The sequence below is a fragment of the Aythya marila genome, assembly GCF_965140915.1.
Source record: "Aythya marila genome assembly, chromosome: 13".
Lineage (NCBI taxonomy): Eukaryota > Metazoa > Chordata > Aves > Anseriformes > Anatidae > Aythya > Aythya marila.
Window position 1 is genome coordinate 15290206 of NC_139054.1, and position 16383 is coordinate 15306588.

The 16383-nt window shown below is 53.3% G+C and overlaps 1 protein-coding gene across 1 annotated transcript; it reads left to right on the forward strand.

Moving 5' to 3' along the window:
- Positions 1–4018: 4018 nt before the first annotated feature.
- Positions 4019–5865, forward strand: LOC309883246 (brain-specific homeobox/POU domain protein 3; the record flags this gene model as incomplete). Its single annotated transcript, XM_082771149.1, has 2 exons — positions 4019–4138; positions 4592–5865. 2 exons carry the CDS (start codon positions 4019–4021, stop codon positions 5495–5497), a joined length of 1026 nt encoding a protein of 341 aa, XP_082627275.1. The 3' UTR covers positions 5498–5865.
- Between the last annotated feature and the right edge of the window lie 10518 nt (positions 5866–16383).

Below are 16383 nucleotides of genomic sequence, written 5' to 3' on the forward strand. Positions count from 1 at the left end.
AAGAAACCACACTCAGGGAACTTGTGAAGTTGCCCATTTAAAGCAGTCGGAGATGTTCCCTGCCAGCTAACAGCAAGGGTTGGGAAAAATCCCTTCCTCCGGAAGGAGTTTGGTCTATTGCTGGCTGGCATCTCCCGGGGTCGTAGCAATCTCCCTATAAAACTTGGCTGAATGGTTGCACTTTTTAATTAAAAGCTATCTTTCACGATTAGGCTCAGTGGGGCTTTAATAAGGGTTTTTACAAGCTGGCTTGCAGCATTGGCCTGCATGGATAGTCTTTCCTCTTACACCTAAAGTGCTAGATCTGTGCATTAAAATACTCTCTGCTATCCAGGCTAAGAAAGACACACGGTCATCACTGGGAGCTCTTCCTCTAGCTCTCTCCCAGGCTCCTGAAACAGTCCACTTGACTGCATGACATTTTGAGCTGTGACTCAATGTCTTTTTCTAAACCCTGTAATTTTGGGTGGTGAGAAGAGCAGCATTTGGCTCAGCTCTCTCTTCGGCAATGCTGCTGCTCACCTGAGTTGAATGGGGTAGCACTTCAGCTTGTCCCGTTCCTATTTGTCATTGCACTCCCAGTTTATATCAGTATAAGTACCCTGTGAAATGTTCTCCTCGATGCCATGGGCCTCTCAACAGTGAGACAGCTTATACAGTTTAGTGTGTTTGTTAAAAACTGCTCGGGGCTTGATTTTTCTGTTCCTGCACTCATGCAAGCAATTTAACCATCGCCTGTGCAGGTAGAGCTGCTTACGTATTTCCCGACAAACCCAATTTCCATCAAAAAACATCAATTCCAATGAGATCGAAGCATTTAATCCCCGAACATCTTAATTCTGATGGATGGATCCTCCCTGGGGTCTCCGCAGATGGCGGTGGGTGGTGTTGGAGCTGCCGGACGGCTGAGCAGGGATGAGGAGATGCTCTCTCAGAGCCTGGGATGGAGAGGATGCTGCTGGAGGCATGGAAAGGTCCTGTGCAGGAGCTGAGAGGGTGCTGGCACCAAGAACCACTGCCTATTTGGGGCTCAAATGAAGTGTAAGCCTAAAATTTCCAGTGTGCTAGAAATTCCGGGATAATTCCTGCTCAAGCCCTGGAATGGACCATGAGGAAAAGGCAATGCCCAGGTGGGGGACAACCTCCACACACTCATGTCCTGGCCTCTGTACCACCACCCACAGCATTTTCCAGGAGCCCTGCTCCTCCCCATCCCTGTCTCCCTCCTGGGCATCAGGGACTCAGTCCTGATGAGCAAATAGGAGGCAGCTGCTGTCCCTTAATGGCTCTACAGGATGCTCATCCTGCTCTTCTGCAGGATGTCCCAAATGGGTCTTTTCCACCAGATCCTCTCCTGGAGGCCTGGAAAACCACATCCCCTCTGTTCTGTGCTTGTACAAAGCGCTGCCAGTGGGTGTAATTGGCAGCCTGAACACACAGCCCGCACGGCAGCCCATGAGGGTGCCAAAGGCTCTCATTCAGGCACAAACGAATGAGTGATCAAACCCACTTAGGAAATAAAAACAGCTGGAATCTGCAGGTCACTGCCTGAGGCACCAAACCACATGGCAGGCAGGACAATCCTCTGACAAGCTGCATTGAGGTGTCCTTTGATTGAAAACGCGGGGATTAGGAGGAGCGCTGTGAGTTTTCATTGGTTAGAGGCAGACAGCCAGAAGGAGAAACTATGGGTTGTCTTTGAAAAGCAACAGAAGGAGAAGGCTTCTTGGGCGCAGACCTAGCTGCAGATAGTTCCCGGGATTAGTTGCTCGTGGGAATAACAGGCAAGAGCGCCTGATGCTCTGTCGGGACATGTCATGACACCACCAGTACCCCCAACCCCTTCAAGTCTGCATGCTGTGGCAGATAACCACCACATCTGCTGTGTTTTTGCCCATCCTGACTGTAAGACACTTGTTCTTCCCAAGCCAGGTGGAACCTAAGTTCTATATAAACCCAGATGCTTTGGGACAGCTTGTATGGAGGGCAGCTGCTCTCTTCCTCGTGCAGGGGTGCACCACAAACCCATGCAGGAGATGGAAGGAGGACAGGTTCACCCAGGGAATGGAGCTGGGAGGGGGTCCGGCTGTCCCTATAGTGCCCTGCCGTGTCCCTCCCTGCACACACACACGTGTCTGTGCTTCAGCATCAGTGACAATGTGTGCAGAGGCACAGTGGGGAATGTCACCGTGGGTTCCCCACTTGTTTCAGTGGTGGGAAGCGGCTTTGTGCGCCACAAAAGGTATTTCTGTGCTTCCTGGTGAGAGCCAGCCTTGTGCTGTGCTCAGGGCCTGAGCCCTGGTCCTGAGCTGCCTGGAGATGTGGAGAAGCAGCTGCTGAGCCCTTCAGAGGAGACATTCATCCAATTTCCCCTTGCTCCAGGCAACTCTCTGTGAGATGTGCAGAAGAGGAGCATGCCCAGGTCTCATCCCATAGTCCCTGGCCTCCGGGGCAAATTCTGAGGCACAGCCTGGAGCCTGCTCCTTGCAGCAAAATTCAGCTTGGCACGACATTGTCTTCCCTGGGGAGAATTACAGCCAGGCTTTGGGGCTGAACTGCTCCCCCAGCCTTCCTACTCTGAGCTGCTGAAATACAGAAAATGAGGAAAAAGCAGATAGAGCGGTCACCACGAAAAACCCAATGAAAACGAAGACGAAGACCCCTCGTGAAAGCTTCTGGGCACCACGATACAAAGGTAACAAGCCTGGGGGCTGCCAGCTGAAGGCTCCTGTGCCCACACAGAGCCCCCAGGAGGGCCGATTCCCCTCTGCAAGAACCGTGCCCATGGCTCCGCTGTGCAGAAAGCCTCCGGTGAACCTCTCTGGCAGCCGCTCTCCTCTGCCCATCACCTGATGCTGCAATCTCTCCGCAAGCAGCAGAGGGGAGACCATGACTCAGAGCTGTGCTGGTAGAGAGCAGGAGGGAGGAAGGCTTCCGAGCTCCCGCCGGCTCTTGCTGGTGGATATTCAGAGCATCAGCGTGTTGGCAGAGCATCGCTGGCACTCGGAGGATGCTTGGATGAACAGGAAGGTCTGCCTGGACCAGGGGGTGTAGGGACTGCCCCTTGCCCTGCTCCCATCCCTCTTGGTGATCCTGGCACCCCATAAATTCAAGTCTTCCCCCAGGGGCAGGGTGCAGCCCTCCTCTGTCCCACTACATGAGCAAGGAGCTGCCCAGCTGTAGCCTGGGGACCTTCTGTCTGCACAAGCATCACCTGATGGCTGTGCCCGAATCCGGGCAGAGACCTGCGTGGTGGTGGTGGCTGCTTCCAGCCCCCTATTGCCGGCTCCGACCTTTTCCTGTGCACATCCAGACCTCAAGAACCTCCTTTCAGGGACACTTCAGCCTCTCGGGTGCCGGGGCTGGGTTTTCTGGGCTGCTCTTCCCTTCGGGGGAGCATTTGCCCCGAGCATGACCAAGCACCCTCCTAGCAACCCCGCAGCCTCCATCCCCATCCCCAGCAGCTTTTGGGGTTCCCTTACCCCGGAGATGCTGCGGGATGCGTGCGGGTGGTGGGGGGAGAAGTGCCGGGGAGGGGGGGGGGAGGATGAGGGGGCTCGGCCGGGGTGAGGACGAACAGACACGGACAGACGCGGGGCACCGCAAGCAGGTAATGGAGCCAGGGAGGGAAAGAAAGAAAAGAAAAAAAAAAAAAAAAAAAAAAAAAAGAAAGAAAAAAAGAAAAGTTGGCAAAACTTTTCCTCCTTCTGCTCGCCGAGTTTTATCCCCAGGTGCCTTTTTTTTTTTTTTTTTTTTTTTGCCTTGGGGCGGGGAGAGGGGGGTCGGGAAAGGGGGGGCAGGGTTTGGGGGGGCCCGGCCGGGGGGGGTGAGCTGAGTGGCCGGGGGCGGGCGGTGGGAGGTGTCTGCCGAAAGGCGCCCAATGAGCGCCCGGGGGGGCGGGGGGGCCGGGCTATAATGCCGCCGATGCCGGGCGGTGGAGGCAGAGACAATACCGCGCCCCCGGAGCCGGGCTGCCCGGAGCGCCCCCCCCCAATCCTTGCCCCTCTCCTCTCCCACCATGATGTCCATGAACAGCAAGCAGGCGTTCAGCATGCACCCCATCCTGCACGAGCCCAAGTACCCCCACCTGCACACCAGCTCCGAGGCTATCCGCAGAGCCTGCCTGCCCGCCCCCCAGGTAAGCCCCCGGCCGGTGGGGAGTGGGGTGGGGGCTCCGCGACCCTTCCCCGGTTGTGGTTGAGGGGGAGACGAGTCTCGCTGCGCCCTCTCGACTCGATGGGTTGGGGGTCCTTTGGGTTTGGGGGTCCCACGCAGCACAATGGGGGGGTCTCGGACCCAGTGGCTCCGTCCCGCAACCCAACTCTGGTAGCGTGATGACTCCTCGGGACCTCCTGGCTCTGTCCCCCTTTGCTCTGTCCTGCTGCTGGGGACACAGGAGGGGTGCCCGGGGTCCAGCATCCCCCTCCCGTGCTCCTCTTTTGAGGTTTGGGCCAGGCTCCGTTCCGCTCACCTGGCCCGTGCGCCGCTTTGGGGCAGAGCGGGGTCTCCATAACACTGCTTGTGTTTTAATCCTGTCCTGCTCTTCTGGTTTGTTTTCTGCTCCCTTTTTCTTCCCCCAACCCACATCCAGATCCAGGGCAACATCTTTGCGGGCTTCGACGAGACCTTGCTGCGGGGTGCCGAGGCTCTGGCCGCTGTGGATATAGTGTCGCAGAAAACCCACCCGTTCAAGCCGGATGCCACCTACCACACCATGAGCAGCGTGTCCTGCACTCCTACCTCGTCCTCCGTGCACCTGCACCACCCGTCCGTGCTGACCACGCACCATCCCCACCACCACCACCACCAGCCCTCCCAGGGCCTGGAGGGCGAGCTCCTGGACCACCTCAACTCTACCCTCCCGCTCGGAGGGGTGCCGGGGCCGGACGTGGGCTCCACACCTTCGCACCCTCACTCCCACATGTCGGCCATCAACCACATGGCCCACCACTCCCAACCTATGAACATGTCCCACCCTCACGGCCTCGCTTCCCACGCTGTCATCTCCGGCCCCGAGACGGAGACGGACCCGCGGGAGCTGGAGTCCTTCGCCGAGCGCTTCAAGCAGCGGAGGATCAAGCTGGGGGTGACCCAGGCGGACGTGGGCTCCGCGTTGGCCAACCTGAAGATCCCGGGGGTGGGCTGCCTTAGCCAAAGCACGATCTGCAGGTTCGAGTCCCTCACCTTGTCCCACAACAACATGGTGGCCCTCAAACCCATCCTAGAAGCGTGGCTGGAGGAGGCCGAGAGGGCTCAGAGGGAGAAAATGACCAAACCGGAGATCTACACGGGGGGGGACAAGAAACGCAAGCGCACCTCCATCGCTGCCCCCGAGAAGCGGTCGCTGGAGGCTTACTTCGCCGTGCAGCCGCGGCCATCCTCGGAGAAAATCGCTGCCATCGCTGAGAAGTTAGACTTGAAGAAGAACGTGGTGCGGGTCTGGTTTTGCAATCAGAGACAGAAGCAGAAAAGGATGAAATTTTCTGCCACTTACTGAAGAAGGGGCTGGGAAGGCAGAGGGGGGAGTGCCTGGTCCCCTCCAGCCCCTCTGAAGTGGGCAGGGTTTGGGATGATTTTTTTTGTTGTTTAAAAAAAAAAAAAAAATTGAAGAAAAAAAAAAAGGAAAAGTAAACCTAAAAAGGGAAACCCGCCCAAAGCGATGCGAACAGTTTGGTGCCTGCTCCTCACCCCCCAGGCAAACTGGCCCCGCTGTTATGACTGGTATAGACTGCTTTTTCTAGACAAAAATGGAGAAAAAGGAGAAGACGAAACAGAAGGCCTGGGGGGGAGTTTTGGGGGTGCTCGGAGCCAGGGCAGCGGCAGCGAGAGCCCGGCGGGGCTTTGTTGCAGCCCCTTCCCGGCTCGGATGGGCAAGCAGCGGCTGGGGCACCGCTCCTTCCTCAGCGGCCGGTCCTCTTCTTTTTAAAAACTAAAAGAAAAATAATAATGAATGGAAAAAAAAAATAAAATAAAAAGGAAAGAAAAGGAGCTGAAGCTACCCCGACGGCTGTAAATACGGAGGCGCCGGCCCGTGCCCCCACGCTCGCTGCCAGGGTCCCCGCGCGCACACACGCACACACACGCACTTGCATGGTTTTGTTCGCTGTCCCCTGCCCCTTCGCATTTTTGCAATAACGTTTCTGTTTCTACCTCATCGGCTAAATCAAAAAAATATATATATAAAAAAAAAAAAAGAAAAAAAAAAAAGAATAAAAAAAATAGAAAGGAAAAAAAAAAATTGGCACGTCCCTGGAAGTCACGGTTTGTTCGGTGGGGGGAAAAAATAAAGGGAGGGAGATTTATTTTGCTTTGGTTTCGCTCAAACTGTTCGATAGCCGTATGATTTCACTGTAAAATATCCTACGCTTCGACAATCAAACCATTGGGGCTCACAGGAGCGGCGGGACCGGCCCGGGGCAGCGGGGGTGCGCGGCGTCCCTGCCCCGCGCCTCCGCCTGTACCGAACTCTGCACTTTCTAAGGCAAGAATACTTTTTTTTCTCCTTTTTTTTTTTTTTTTTTTGCTTTGCCTATTTAATGGAGAAATTTGCCTCCGATTCGTTGTTATTTTTTTTTTTTTTTTTTTAAACTAATGATTATTATTAGTTAAACGAGATTTCGTTTCGCTGTGTGTGTGCTGAATGAAATTTGGTGTCTGTGTACGCTGCAGCATTTCCAATAAACCATGCACGTTTTACCTCACCCCCCCGCTCCTGCCTCCTGGAGTTACTGCGGCCGCCGGGAGGGGCCGGGTCCGGCAGCGGCACCCCCGGGGGACTCGGTCCTTCCTCCTCCAGGGCTGGGGAGGAGGAAAGAAATTAGGCGAAAAGCAACGAAACGCGGGCTAAGAGGGGAAAAGCGGGGTTTTAGAGCCCGGGGGAGCTTTTCGTCCCTTCTCTGCTGGGGAGCAGCGCAAACTTCCACGGGTGGAAGCGCCACGCGTGGCTTTGGGGTCGGGGCCGGTGCCCACGGGGCGGATTCGTTGGCCGTGATGCGACTTGAGGCTGCCGAGAAACTTTGGGCGCTCGCGTCCAAAACCTCTCCCGAAGCTGCCTTCGAAGCGCCCGGCTGGGGGGAGCCGGGGGCCGCGTGTCCCACGGGCTGTCCCCGAGTCGAGGGGACACGGACACGCGGGGGGGGCATCCCCCTCGTACGAGGTTCCGTGCTTTTGTTGCTTTTGTTTTATAACTTTTTCTTTTTTCTTTTTCTTTTCTTTTCTTTTTTTTTTTTTTTTCGGGGGAAAAGAAACCAAACGCACCGAGCACGGAACGGGGAGCGATGCTCGGCACCCCCCGGCAACCGAGGCAAGGGGACGGGGGAGGAAAGGGGGGACACAATCAAGACAGAGCGGATCAGAATCTGCAAATTTTAAAGAAAAAGAAAAGAAAAGAAAAAAAAAAAAAGATGGGAAAACGGTGAAGCATCCGAAAGAGATGCTGGGTGAGGAGATGCTCGGCGGAGCAAACTGAGCCCTGCCCGGCCGGGGCATCGCGGGCACCGTCCGGGTTTGGAGCCCCCCCGGCCCGCGGAGGCTTCGCAAACCCCATCCCCGCCTTTGTTCTTTTCGCTCCGTTCCCGTTTTTTTTTTTTTTTTTTTTTTTTCCTATGAAGCGAAAAGCGCATTTTCATAAATAGACCTTGGCCAAGTGCTGGCGATGAAATTTTAATGAAGGCTGGATGCTGAGTGCTGCCCGGGGGGGCCTTGGAGAATCGGCTCCGCGCAGCATTAGCAGGGCCCTGCTCGCATCCCCCCCTCGCTCCCTCGCAGCCACAACACGCTGCGGTCTGCTGCTGCTGCTCCTGCCTCTCCACGACCCTCCCACCCCCCCGGCACCCCCTCCCCAAAACTGGGACCCCCAGCCCTGCTGCGGGGCCGGGGTCGCTGCACGGAGCCGCTGGCTGGTGGGTGCCGCTCTGCCCTCGCTCTTCAAAGTTTGCTAGCGATGCAATATTTATCACCCACGAGCATCAGGAGGTGAGCGGGTATTTCCCAGTCGCAAAGGCAGAGGGTGCTCAGGAAAACGTGCACCCGGTGAGGAGGAGCCCAGCCCCATGGTGGCGGGGGTTCACGGATGTCTTTTTGGGGTAGCGCATCCAGGTCCCACCCCGAGCGCTCAGGTCCAGGCTGGAAATCTGAGCGGACCCCAAAGCCCTTCAAATCCAGGCTCTGTGTGCTTGGGGGAGTTCAGGGGAAAGGCCAGGGTGAGGAAAGGAGGCAGAGCTTTGCAGGAAGGAGAGGAAACGCACACACACGCAGGTGTCATGGCACAGGCACACTCCCTGTTCCTGGAGTGCAAAGGAAGCCCCTGAACCATGACCCTAAAGCCAAAATAGCATTAAATGAAAGGACTATTGATTGGACTGGACACCCAGCTCTCACCCTTTTTTTTTTTTTTCCCTTTTTCAATTGAGGTTTGATGTATGAGGCAGCTTATCAAAACTGCGGCTTTGGCAGCCAGTCCATCTCCAAGGGTACCTACTCACCCACCGCTGATGCTGGCCCAAGGCCACGCTGCAGGACTTGGTTCCTCACTTACCAACAGTCTGATAGACGGGTAGGGATGGGATGGGGTGGGCTAGGTGGGACCACCTCTCTGGCTGGGATTTGGCTCATCCCAGGAACGCAAAAGCATCAGGCAGAGCTGGCTCAGCCACTACCAGGGACAGGATTTGAGCACTGATACAGACGGGGTCTTTGAAGGAAGGGTGTGCCGGGGGGGTGTAGAGCTCTAGGCTCCAGTTATGGCCCGCGGAGAGGAGCCAAGGAATCCACAGTGCAGGTCATCACTTTCTAACCCCTCAAGCAGGGCAGCTGAATGGTACTCCATTGGCATCTTACTCACTTTAAAGACTATAAAGATGATGGATGACCAGCTCAGAAAGAGACATCTACAAATGGGGACACGGCAGCTTAGCAGAGAGGAGTCCTATCTGTGCTGCTGCAAAGGCTTCCTGAGGAAAGATGCCCACGGGTTCTGGGCTGCTGAAGCTCCCAGACATGGGCTCCTGGAGTTCTGCTCAGTGAGCCTGGCAGCAAGGGTTTCTCCTGCCATACAGTGCTTACTTCCATGGTGCTGAGCTCCATGCCACGCTCATGGTTGTGTTGTTTCTGCCATAAAAAACAAAAGGAATTTAGGCACTTAAGTCCCTTGAGTATACAGATAACTACACAAAGTTATATATGCCCTGCTGAACTGAGTCTGCTAGCTCCAGACAAATGCAGGTGCATTTGAAGAAATCTGGAGGGAAGCACTGTCCCTCCTTTATGTCCTAGAACAGAACAATTTGGGAGCACGGCTGCACCAAATCACACAGCCAAGGGGCTGACTCTCCCTCTAGGAAGAGAAATAAGACAAAGAAGGTTGCTGATAGCAGGGCTGTCCCGGGGCCATTAGCGAGTCCCATCTCCCCAGCCCTAAGCTATGTGGTTGGGCCGTGTAGCTTCAGCCCTCACACAGAGCTTTAAAGGACGTGGAGGATCAGGAAGGTGGCCACCAACACCAGCAACCCCCTCGTTCAAATATTGCCTGCACATCACAGCTTTGCACTCAGCTTTGGGTCTGGAGGAGAGAAAATGCTCCATGTGCTTTAAAAGATTCCTGCCTTTGAAAGCCATACAGGTAAAGGATGCCCCTGCTGACGGACTCTCTTCTATTATTCTATGTGTTTTAGTGCAGAGCAGAGCAGATGTATTTTTAAAGAGGCCAGCGCTTGAAGTAGGCTCTGTTCCACTACAGGGGAAAAAGGAGTAAAGCAGTAATTACAGGCTTCATAGGTGCCCGAGCAGGGAGGAGGACAGCCTGGCTTGAGTGGGAGCCCAGGAAGAAGACTAAAAATCAGCTGCCTTTGGAAAGATTTGGGGAAACGGGGTGGGTATGAGAGGCAACCCCCTGCCCCAGCCCATCAGTCGCTCTGCACAAGGAGCAAGTCCTCGGTCAGGACACACGTTTCCCATCTGTGCTCTTTGCCCTCTGCTACCAACCCCTGCCCTTGGCTTGGGGAAGTTCCTGAGGATTTTGGTTGAGCAGGGCGTGCAGGATCAGGCCCACATTGTATGATCTATGATGAGTGAGGGAAGGTTTTCCTACACTGCTGGATCAGATCAGGACATGGTAGAGGTGCAGGGGCTCAGTGGATGTGCTGGCCCATGTTACTGCAGTCTGATGCTTGAAGACTGGGGGAATACTCACGAGCCTTGTATTTTGGCCACCTGAGCACCTCTTCACTGCAGAACCTGGGCCACTTTCCACCAAGTCTGGCCAGAAGAGGGTGGGAGCTCCAGGAAGCAACAAGGAGAAGCTGTGTGACACTCACCCTGGAGACATCTCCTGGCTTGCATTTACAGGGATGAAATACTGAATTTCCTTCCCTTGGTACTAAAAGCAAGAGTCGGGACCTCGTGGGTGCTCAATCTCCCTGCAGCCATAAACAGGTTTAACATTTACCTGTAGTAGGACCAGAGCCAGAACACAGGCAAAAACATGGGAATACAGTTTCATGCTGTATGGACGATAATATTACAGGCTTTCTTTTTTTAAGATATTAAATGAACACTCACAGAAATTTAATATGATGTTTTACCTGTGCAGACACTGAGGTCTTGATCTCACCTACAAGAATAGCCTTGTGCTTTCCAGCAGTCCTAGTGGAGCCCAGCAGGACCAGTCCCAGGGCTAGGCTCTGCTCATCTGCCCTTGGTTTTAGCCATAAGCCCTAAGGAAGGGCTGTGGGATTTGGCTTCGGATCCCTGGGTGGATCAGAGAGGAGGGGAACTCGCAGAGGACTTCAGAAACATTGGGGTCCTGGAGATAGAGAGATCAGAGATGAAATCTATATTTCATCTGCAGCATCACCAACCTTTCCAGCAGCTCAAGGAAAATGAGCGCTCTCTGAGAAATATGAAAATGTCAACTAAGAATGATGTTTTATTTATACCAGGCAAAGAAGGTTTTAGTTTCAGACAAGGAAAAAAAAAAGCACGTGTTTGTACAAAATCTCTCTTAACTATTCTGTGACTACCCAAGTGCTACATGTGAATCAGAGGGAGTTTGTTTTCAGTGATGTACGCAGCAACCCCTGTCCCAGGCCAGTCAGCAGAACCTCTGCCTCATTCATTGCCAGCTCCAGTAAAGCACATTCCAGCCTCTCTGGCTAAGCAGAGAAGCAAAATCACCTTAATCTTTTCTACAAAACAGAGCATCCAACTCAAGGAAATGCCTGGTGACTCTACGGTCCAGTGGGGGAGTATCCATCACCTGCATTCCAGACTATGTTTGAGCAGGTTCCCAACACTGAGATGAAAATTCAATGCAGATTTTTTTCTGCTGCTTACCAATGTTTGCACTACATACTGTGGGGTCCTGCAGGAGATCAGCATCCAGGATCCTCAGTCTTGGATGGCCACGTTCCTCAGCTACCTCAGTCTGCATCCTGTGTGGGCAGTCTGGATGCAGGGTCCACGTAGCCCCCCGTTTCCTAGATGTGTGGCACTGACCAAATCCTTTATCAGGATTTGCCGTGCAGGGTTTTGATGGTTACAGGTATATTTTTCTGGCATAACGGTGTCATTCAGAGAGCTGCAGGTGTGCAATGCACCTTCAGCCTACCTGTGTCGAACTTGGTCTCCCAGCATTTCAACTCAAGGCCAGGATGAGTCGTTTCAGCCCTCAGAAGTCCCGTTTGGCAGGTGTTCAGGGTGCCTGTGACCCATTTGGAAACCCACAGCAGACCTTGCCCTAGACCTGCATGGCTTTTCGAAGCCACTGAGGTGCCTGGGGAGGTGGTGCTGCCCATCCATCTTCTGGGACAAGAATCAATCTGTGAGAGATGAACCAATTCCTCACCTTTATTTTATTTTATTTTATTTTATTTTATTTTATTTTATTTTATTTTATTTTATTTTATTTTATTTTATTTTATTTTATTTTATTTTATTTTATTTTATTTTATTTTATTTTATTTTATTTTATTTTATTTTATTTATTTTTCTGGCTGTTCCCAAGCTCCACATGCTTGCTGGGCTGCTGTAGAATTTACAAGAGCCTCCAGAGGACATCTGAAATGGGCTTCTTTGCAATGCTGCTGGTGCTCAGCTGTGCTCCTTGGCATTCAGGGTGATCATCTACTGGCCATGCCTAGTGCCTGGAATCTCCAGAAATATTCAGAAAATTCAGGATATGGCAGCATAAGAAGACCTCCACTGGAGCTTGTCTGCATAAAGGCCTGATAGGTTAAGAACTGAATTGAGAAAATTTTTGGAAAATCATCTACTTATGTTGACGCCATCCAACTTATGCTCCTGCCTGCCCTCTACTCCCTCATCTCTCAGCTCTTCCAGCGTAACGTGGCCCCCTCTGTGCAAGGCTCTGCTGAGAAATTGTCCCGTGGGTGTTGTCAGAGGGCAAATCCGTGCCACCTGCCCTGGTGATGCCTCCTGGAACAGGTCCTTCAGCAGGTCCAGGAGGGGGTCTTCACGCCTCCCACCTGCCCATGGACCTGATGGGGAGCCCCGAACTCCCCACCACGGCAGCCCGAACTGATCCCACTGTCTGGGGGATCTTGTCAGTCGCAGATCCTTGGGGAGCCCCACAGGAACAGGCTCACCCCATGCTCTGAGGCTTAGCCAACCCATGGGACGTGGGGGTAACATGGCCCAGGCTGAGCGAGGCTCCTGGCATGGTCTGTGCCTGCTGAACCAAGGAGGGAAAATCCCCCCCAGACCACCCAGCCTTCCTGGAGAGGGGAACACTCACACCTGGGGGGTTCCTCTGCTGGGGGGGAGCATTTCAGCAGGAGCCTTTGGCACGGAGGGACAGGCTGCCACACAAAACCAGCCTCCCCTCTGCTCTCCCACCTCCTGCAGCCATCTGAGCCGATCTGCTCAGGCAGCCAAACAGGGGCTGAACCAGCAGCAGGAAGAGTCCCAGGCTCGGGGCTCTCCCATCAGAGACCAAAGCCTCCCCGCTGGGAGATGGGGAGGCAGCACAGCCTCCTCCGTGGGCTAATGGCTCCTGATGGCTCTTCCCGGAGATGGCTCAATCGTCTTCGCCTGGGTTTTTTTCCTCACAGGCTTCTCCGCTCAGCGCCTCTTATGTGCAGGTTTAGCACTCCGCTCCTCTCCTGCAGCCAGCGTGGGGGAGAGCTGACAACCTCCGGGTTCTCGCATGGATTTTTTCCTTACCCTAGCTGTGCTGTTTGGTTCAGATCTAAGTGAGCTTTTCAAGCATGCTGCTTGTATGTCTTTATTAAAAGGCACAGCTTAAGGAGGGGGGTGGAAAGCGGATCAGATCTGGATGCACTCTGCAGCCGAAACCATGGGAATCTTCTGCTCTGCAACTGTTCGCAGCCCCCAGCAGCTGCGCGGTCCAGCCCACCGGAGCAGCAGGACACGGGGTCAGTTCTCTGCCCGTGACTAATTCATCACCGAGGGCAGCCCCTCTGCTTGCTACCTTTGTGCTGCTGTCCCCTCTGGTGTAAAGGCAGGTGGAGAGGCAGGGATATGTCCCCTGGGGGGGCGGAGGGTGACACGCTGCTGGAGATGCTGGGCTGTGTTCCCTGCAGCTCGTGGAGGAACCCAGCTCTGTTGTGGGACGGGATGAGGAGTGGTCAGCCTGTTCACGACTTATGAGATATGCTTTTTTATTTTATTTTATTTTATTTTATTTTATTTTATTTTATTTTATTTTATTTTATTTTATTTTATTTTATTTTATTTTATTTTATTTTATTTTATATTTTATTTTATTTTATTTTATTTTATTTTATTTTTCATTTTGGTTTGGTTTTGTACAGGAAGTTTCCCCTCGGGAAATTTTCTTCTCAGCTACCTTGAAATGGAGGCGATGGTTCCAGGTGGTATTAAGCAGCCGAAAGCCAGCTCTGCAGGAGTCCCTCTGCCTGCCACTGAGACCTGAAGCCACCTCTGCAGCAGGGGCAGCAGCGTGGCCCTTGGGAGCTTGGACAGAGCGGATGGAGTAGGATCCTCACACCAGCCAGGGTTGGGCACAAGCTCAGACCACTGGACATGGACCTCTGGTCTTGAATTCTTGCAGATGCTTCCAGGAGTGACTGTAGGTGACCAAAAGAGCAGCCTTGCCTTTCACCTGAGAGCTAGCATCCCCTCAGAACAAGAACTGCACCAGCCTGGGGGCAGAGGCTTGGGCACAGCTATGGCCTTATCCCTGCGACGCACCCAATCCCAATTCCTGTCCAAACTCCCCCCCAGATCGACCCTGCAATCAGTTTAGACATAACATTTTACCTTTGCTCCTCATCTGGAATGGTGCTGCTGAGCCTCTGCCGTGCTGTGCACCAGGAGCAGCCGCATTAAGCCACCGGTGGAGGCGGCTGAGGCTTGCCATGGAGGCTGTGTATCCCCCCTGTGAATGACTGGCTGTTGTAAGACACTCACCGAGCCAGCCACATGCCTCATGATGTCAGCTGTAGTTCAGTGTTAATTATTTATGATAAAACTTCATAATGTGCTGTTAAATGGGCTGCAGGATATTTTGGTTAAATTAAGGAAACCTTAAAGCTCCCTCTACAGGGCTTTGCTCTTTGGGCCTTGCTGAGAGCAAAGGTTCAATTAAAGCCTAGGCACTGTGGCCTCTGCCCATGGCCTTCAATTACTAAAATATGGGAATGGGGGGATCAATTCAATAACTCAGCTTAGAAAGTAAACTTCTGTGCAAAATGCTTGCTGAGAAGACCACCCAGCCTGAAGTCCTGATCCCACAACCTCTCCATGCTCCCTGTCCTTCCACCCCGCTGTGATCCACCCAGGCTGCTCCTGCAGCAGCCCTCACGCTGGCCCTGCTGGCCCTTGTCCCTCAGACCCTGCACAATTGTCCCACCAGCGGCCCCGGGGACCAGAGCTGTCCCTTGGATGTTCCCTGGGATGAAGTGGTCTAAGTGTTGCACGAGTGCATAGCAGGCAATGGCTACAGTTTTTGAAATTTGCTCAGCCCTGAGAAATAATGTCAATAAAAAGTTGGAATGCGATGATTTTTAAGGTCTCTTCCAACCCAAACCTTGGCCAGGCTGTTGCAGGCTGTGCAGATGGAGCTGTTCACAGCCAGACTCTGTCCTCCATCCTTCGTTAGCAGATGTGCTGGCCTTTACCATCCTCCCGTCAGGTGATTCCCAGCAAACGGTTAAGGAGCAACTTGCAGGGCATCTAGCTTGGTGCATTTGTTAATGGTGCTTTGTTCTGCGTGCTCTTCCAGCTCCCTGCCTGGAAAGGGGCCAAAGCCACAAAGTCTTCTCGGGGTGGCTGGGTGAATGCACCCTGCATCGATCCTCTTGCAACCTGGGCCATGCACAAGTGCTCCCCCTGCTCACCAGAAAGCCTATGGGGATGCAAATGAAAACAGCAGCGAACCCCAAGGTGGGCTTTAGCTCTGCTTTTCTTGCTTTGAGCGTTGTTAAACAACAGCTTAACCTAAATGAGCCCCTTCCACTCACCACCACGCTGTCACTCAGATCTCAGGTCCTGAAAACACATCCCTTCTTAGCTTGACCACCTGGCTATGTGCATAGGATGAGGGCTAAGTTTCAAATTTTCTTTGCCATGTCAGGCAAAAATCATGTCATTTCACACAAAATTTTCATGCGATCCACTCTGTGTGTTCATGAGAATGGGAGATGGCACAGATTTATGAAGGAATGGAGCCCAGGCACTGGCAAGGAGAAAAGATGGTTTCTTGGCTTCACGGGGGAGCACCACAGAAGACCATTTCTTCCCGTGGCTGCTCCCAGCTTGATAGCCTTCCTTGTGCACACCACTTTGCTAGGCTGAAAGCCTTGGCCTTCTCCTGCTGCATGTTACACCCCCAAAGAAAATCTCATGGCATTCCCAAGGTCTTAGATCCCGTCACATAAGTTTTCCATGGGAGCAAAAGCTCATCCAATAAACCATGCCATGTTCCCAGCTGGGGAGCAGGGAGGGCTGTAGGGTGGAGTGGAAGGACCCCCAAAAAGTCTCTTCATCAGATCAGTCTCACACTCTTTCTCCAGCTGTTTCATGCCTTTGGAGCATCCCAAGCCTACTGTGAAGTAGTCAGAGGGAAGCTCCCACAGGCAGCTGGTGGCAGTGCCACCCTTGGCCCTGGAGGTGAGACCTTCCTAAAGCTCACGCTGCTGCCCTGGCGTACCCATGTCTACAGTCATATCTCCCCTGAATATCAGTGTAACTACATGCCTGTGTTTGCAGGTCCTTAACACGGGGCTGAGTCTAGCTGATGGCACAGAAATACGCTCCTACCCGCACTGCACTGGCTGTGGCAGCTACAGCAAGCCACAGCAAATTTCAGATGCTCTGGACAGACTTTGTTTGAAGACTCATTAAAGAAGCCGACTGACACAGTTCTGGTAGAAGAAGTATTTT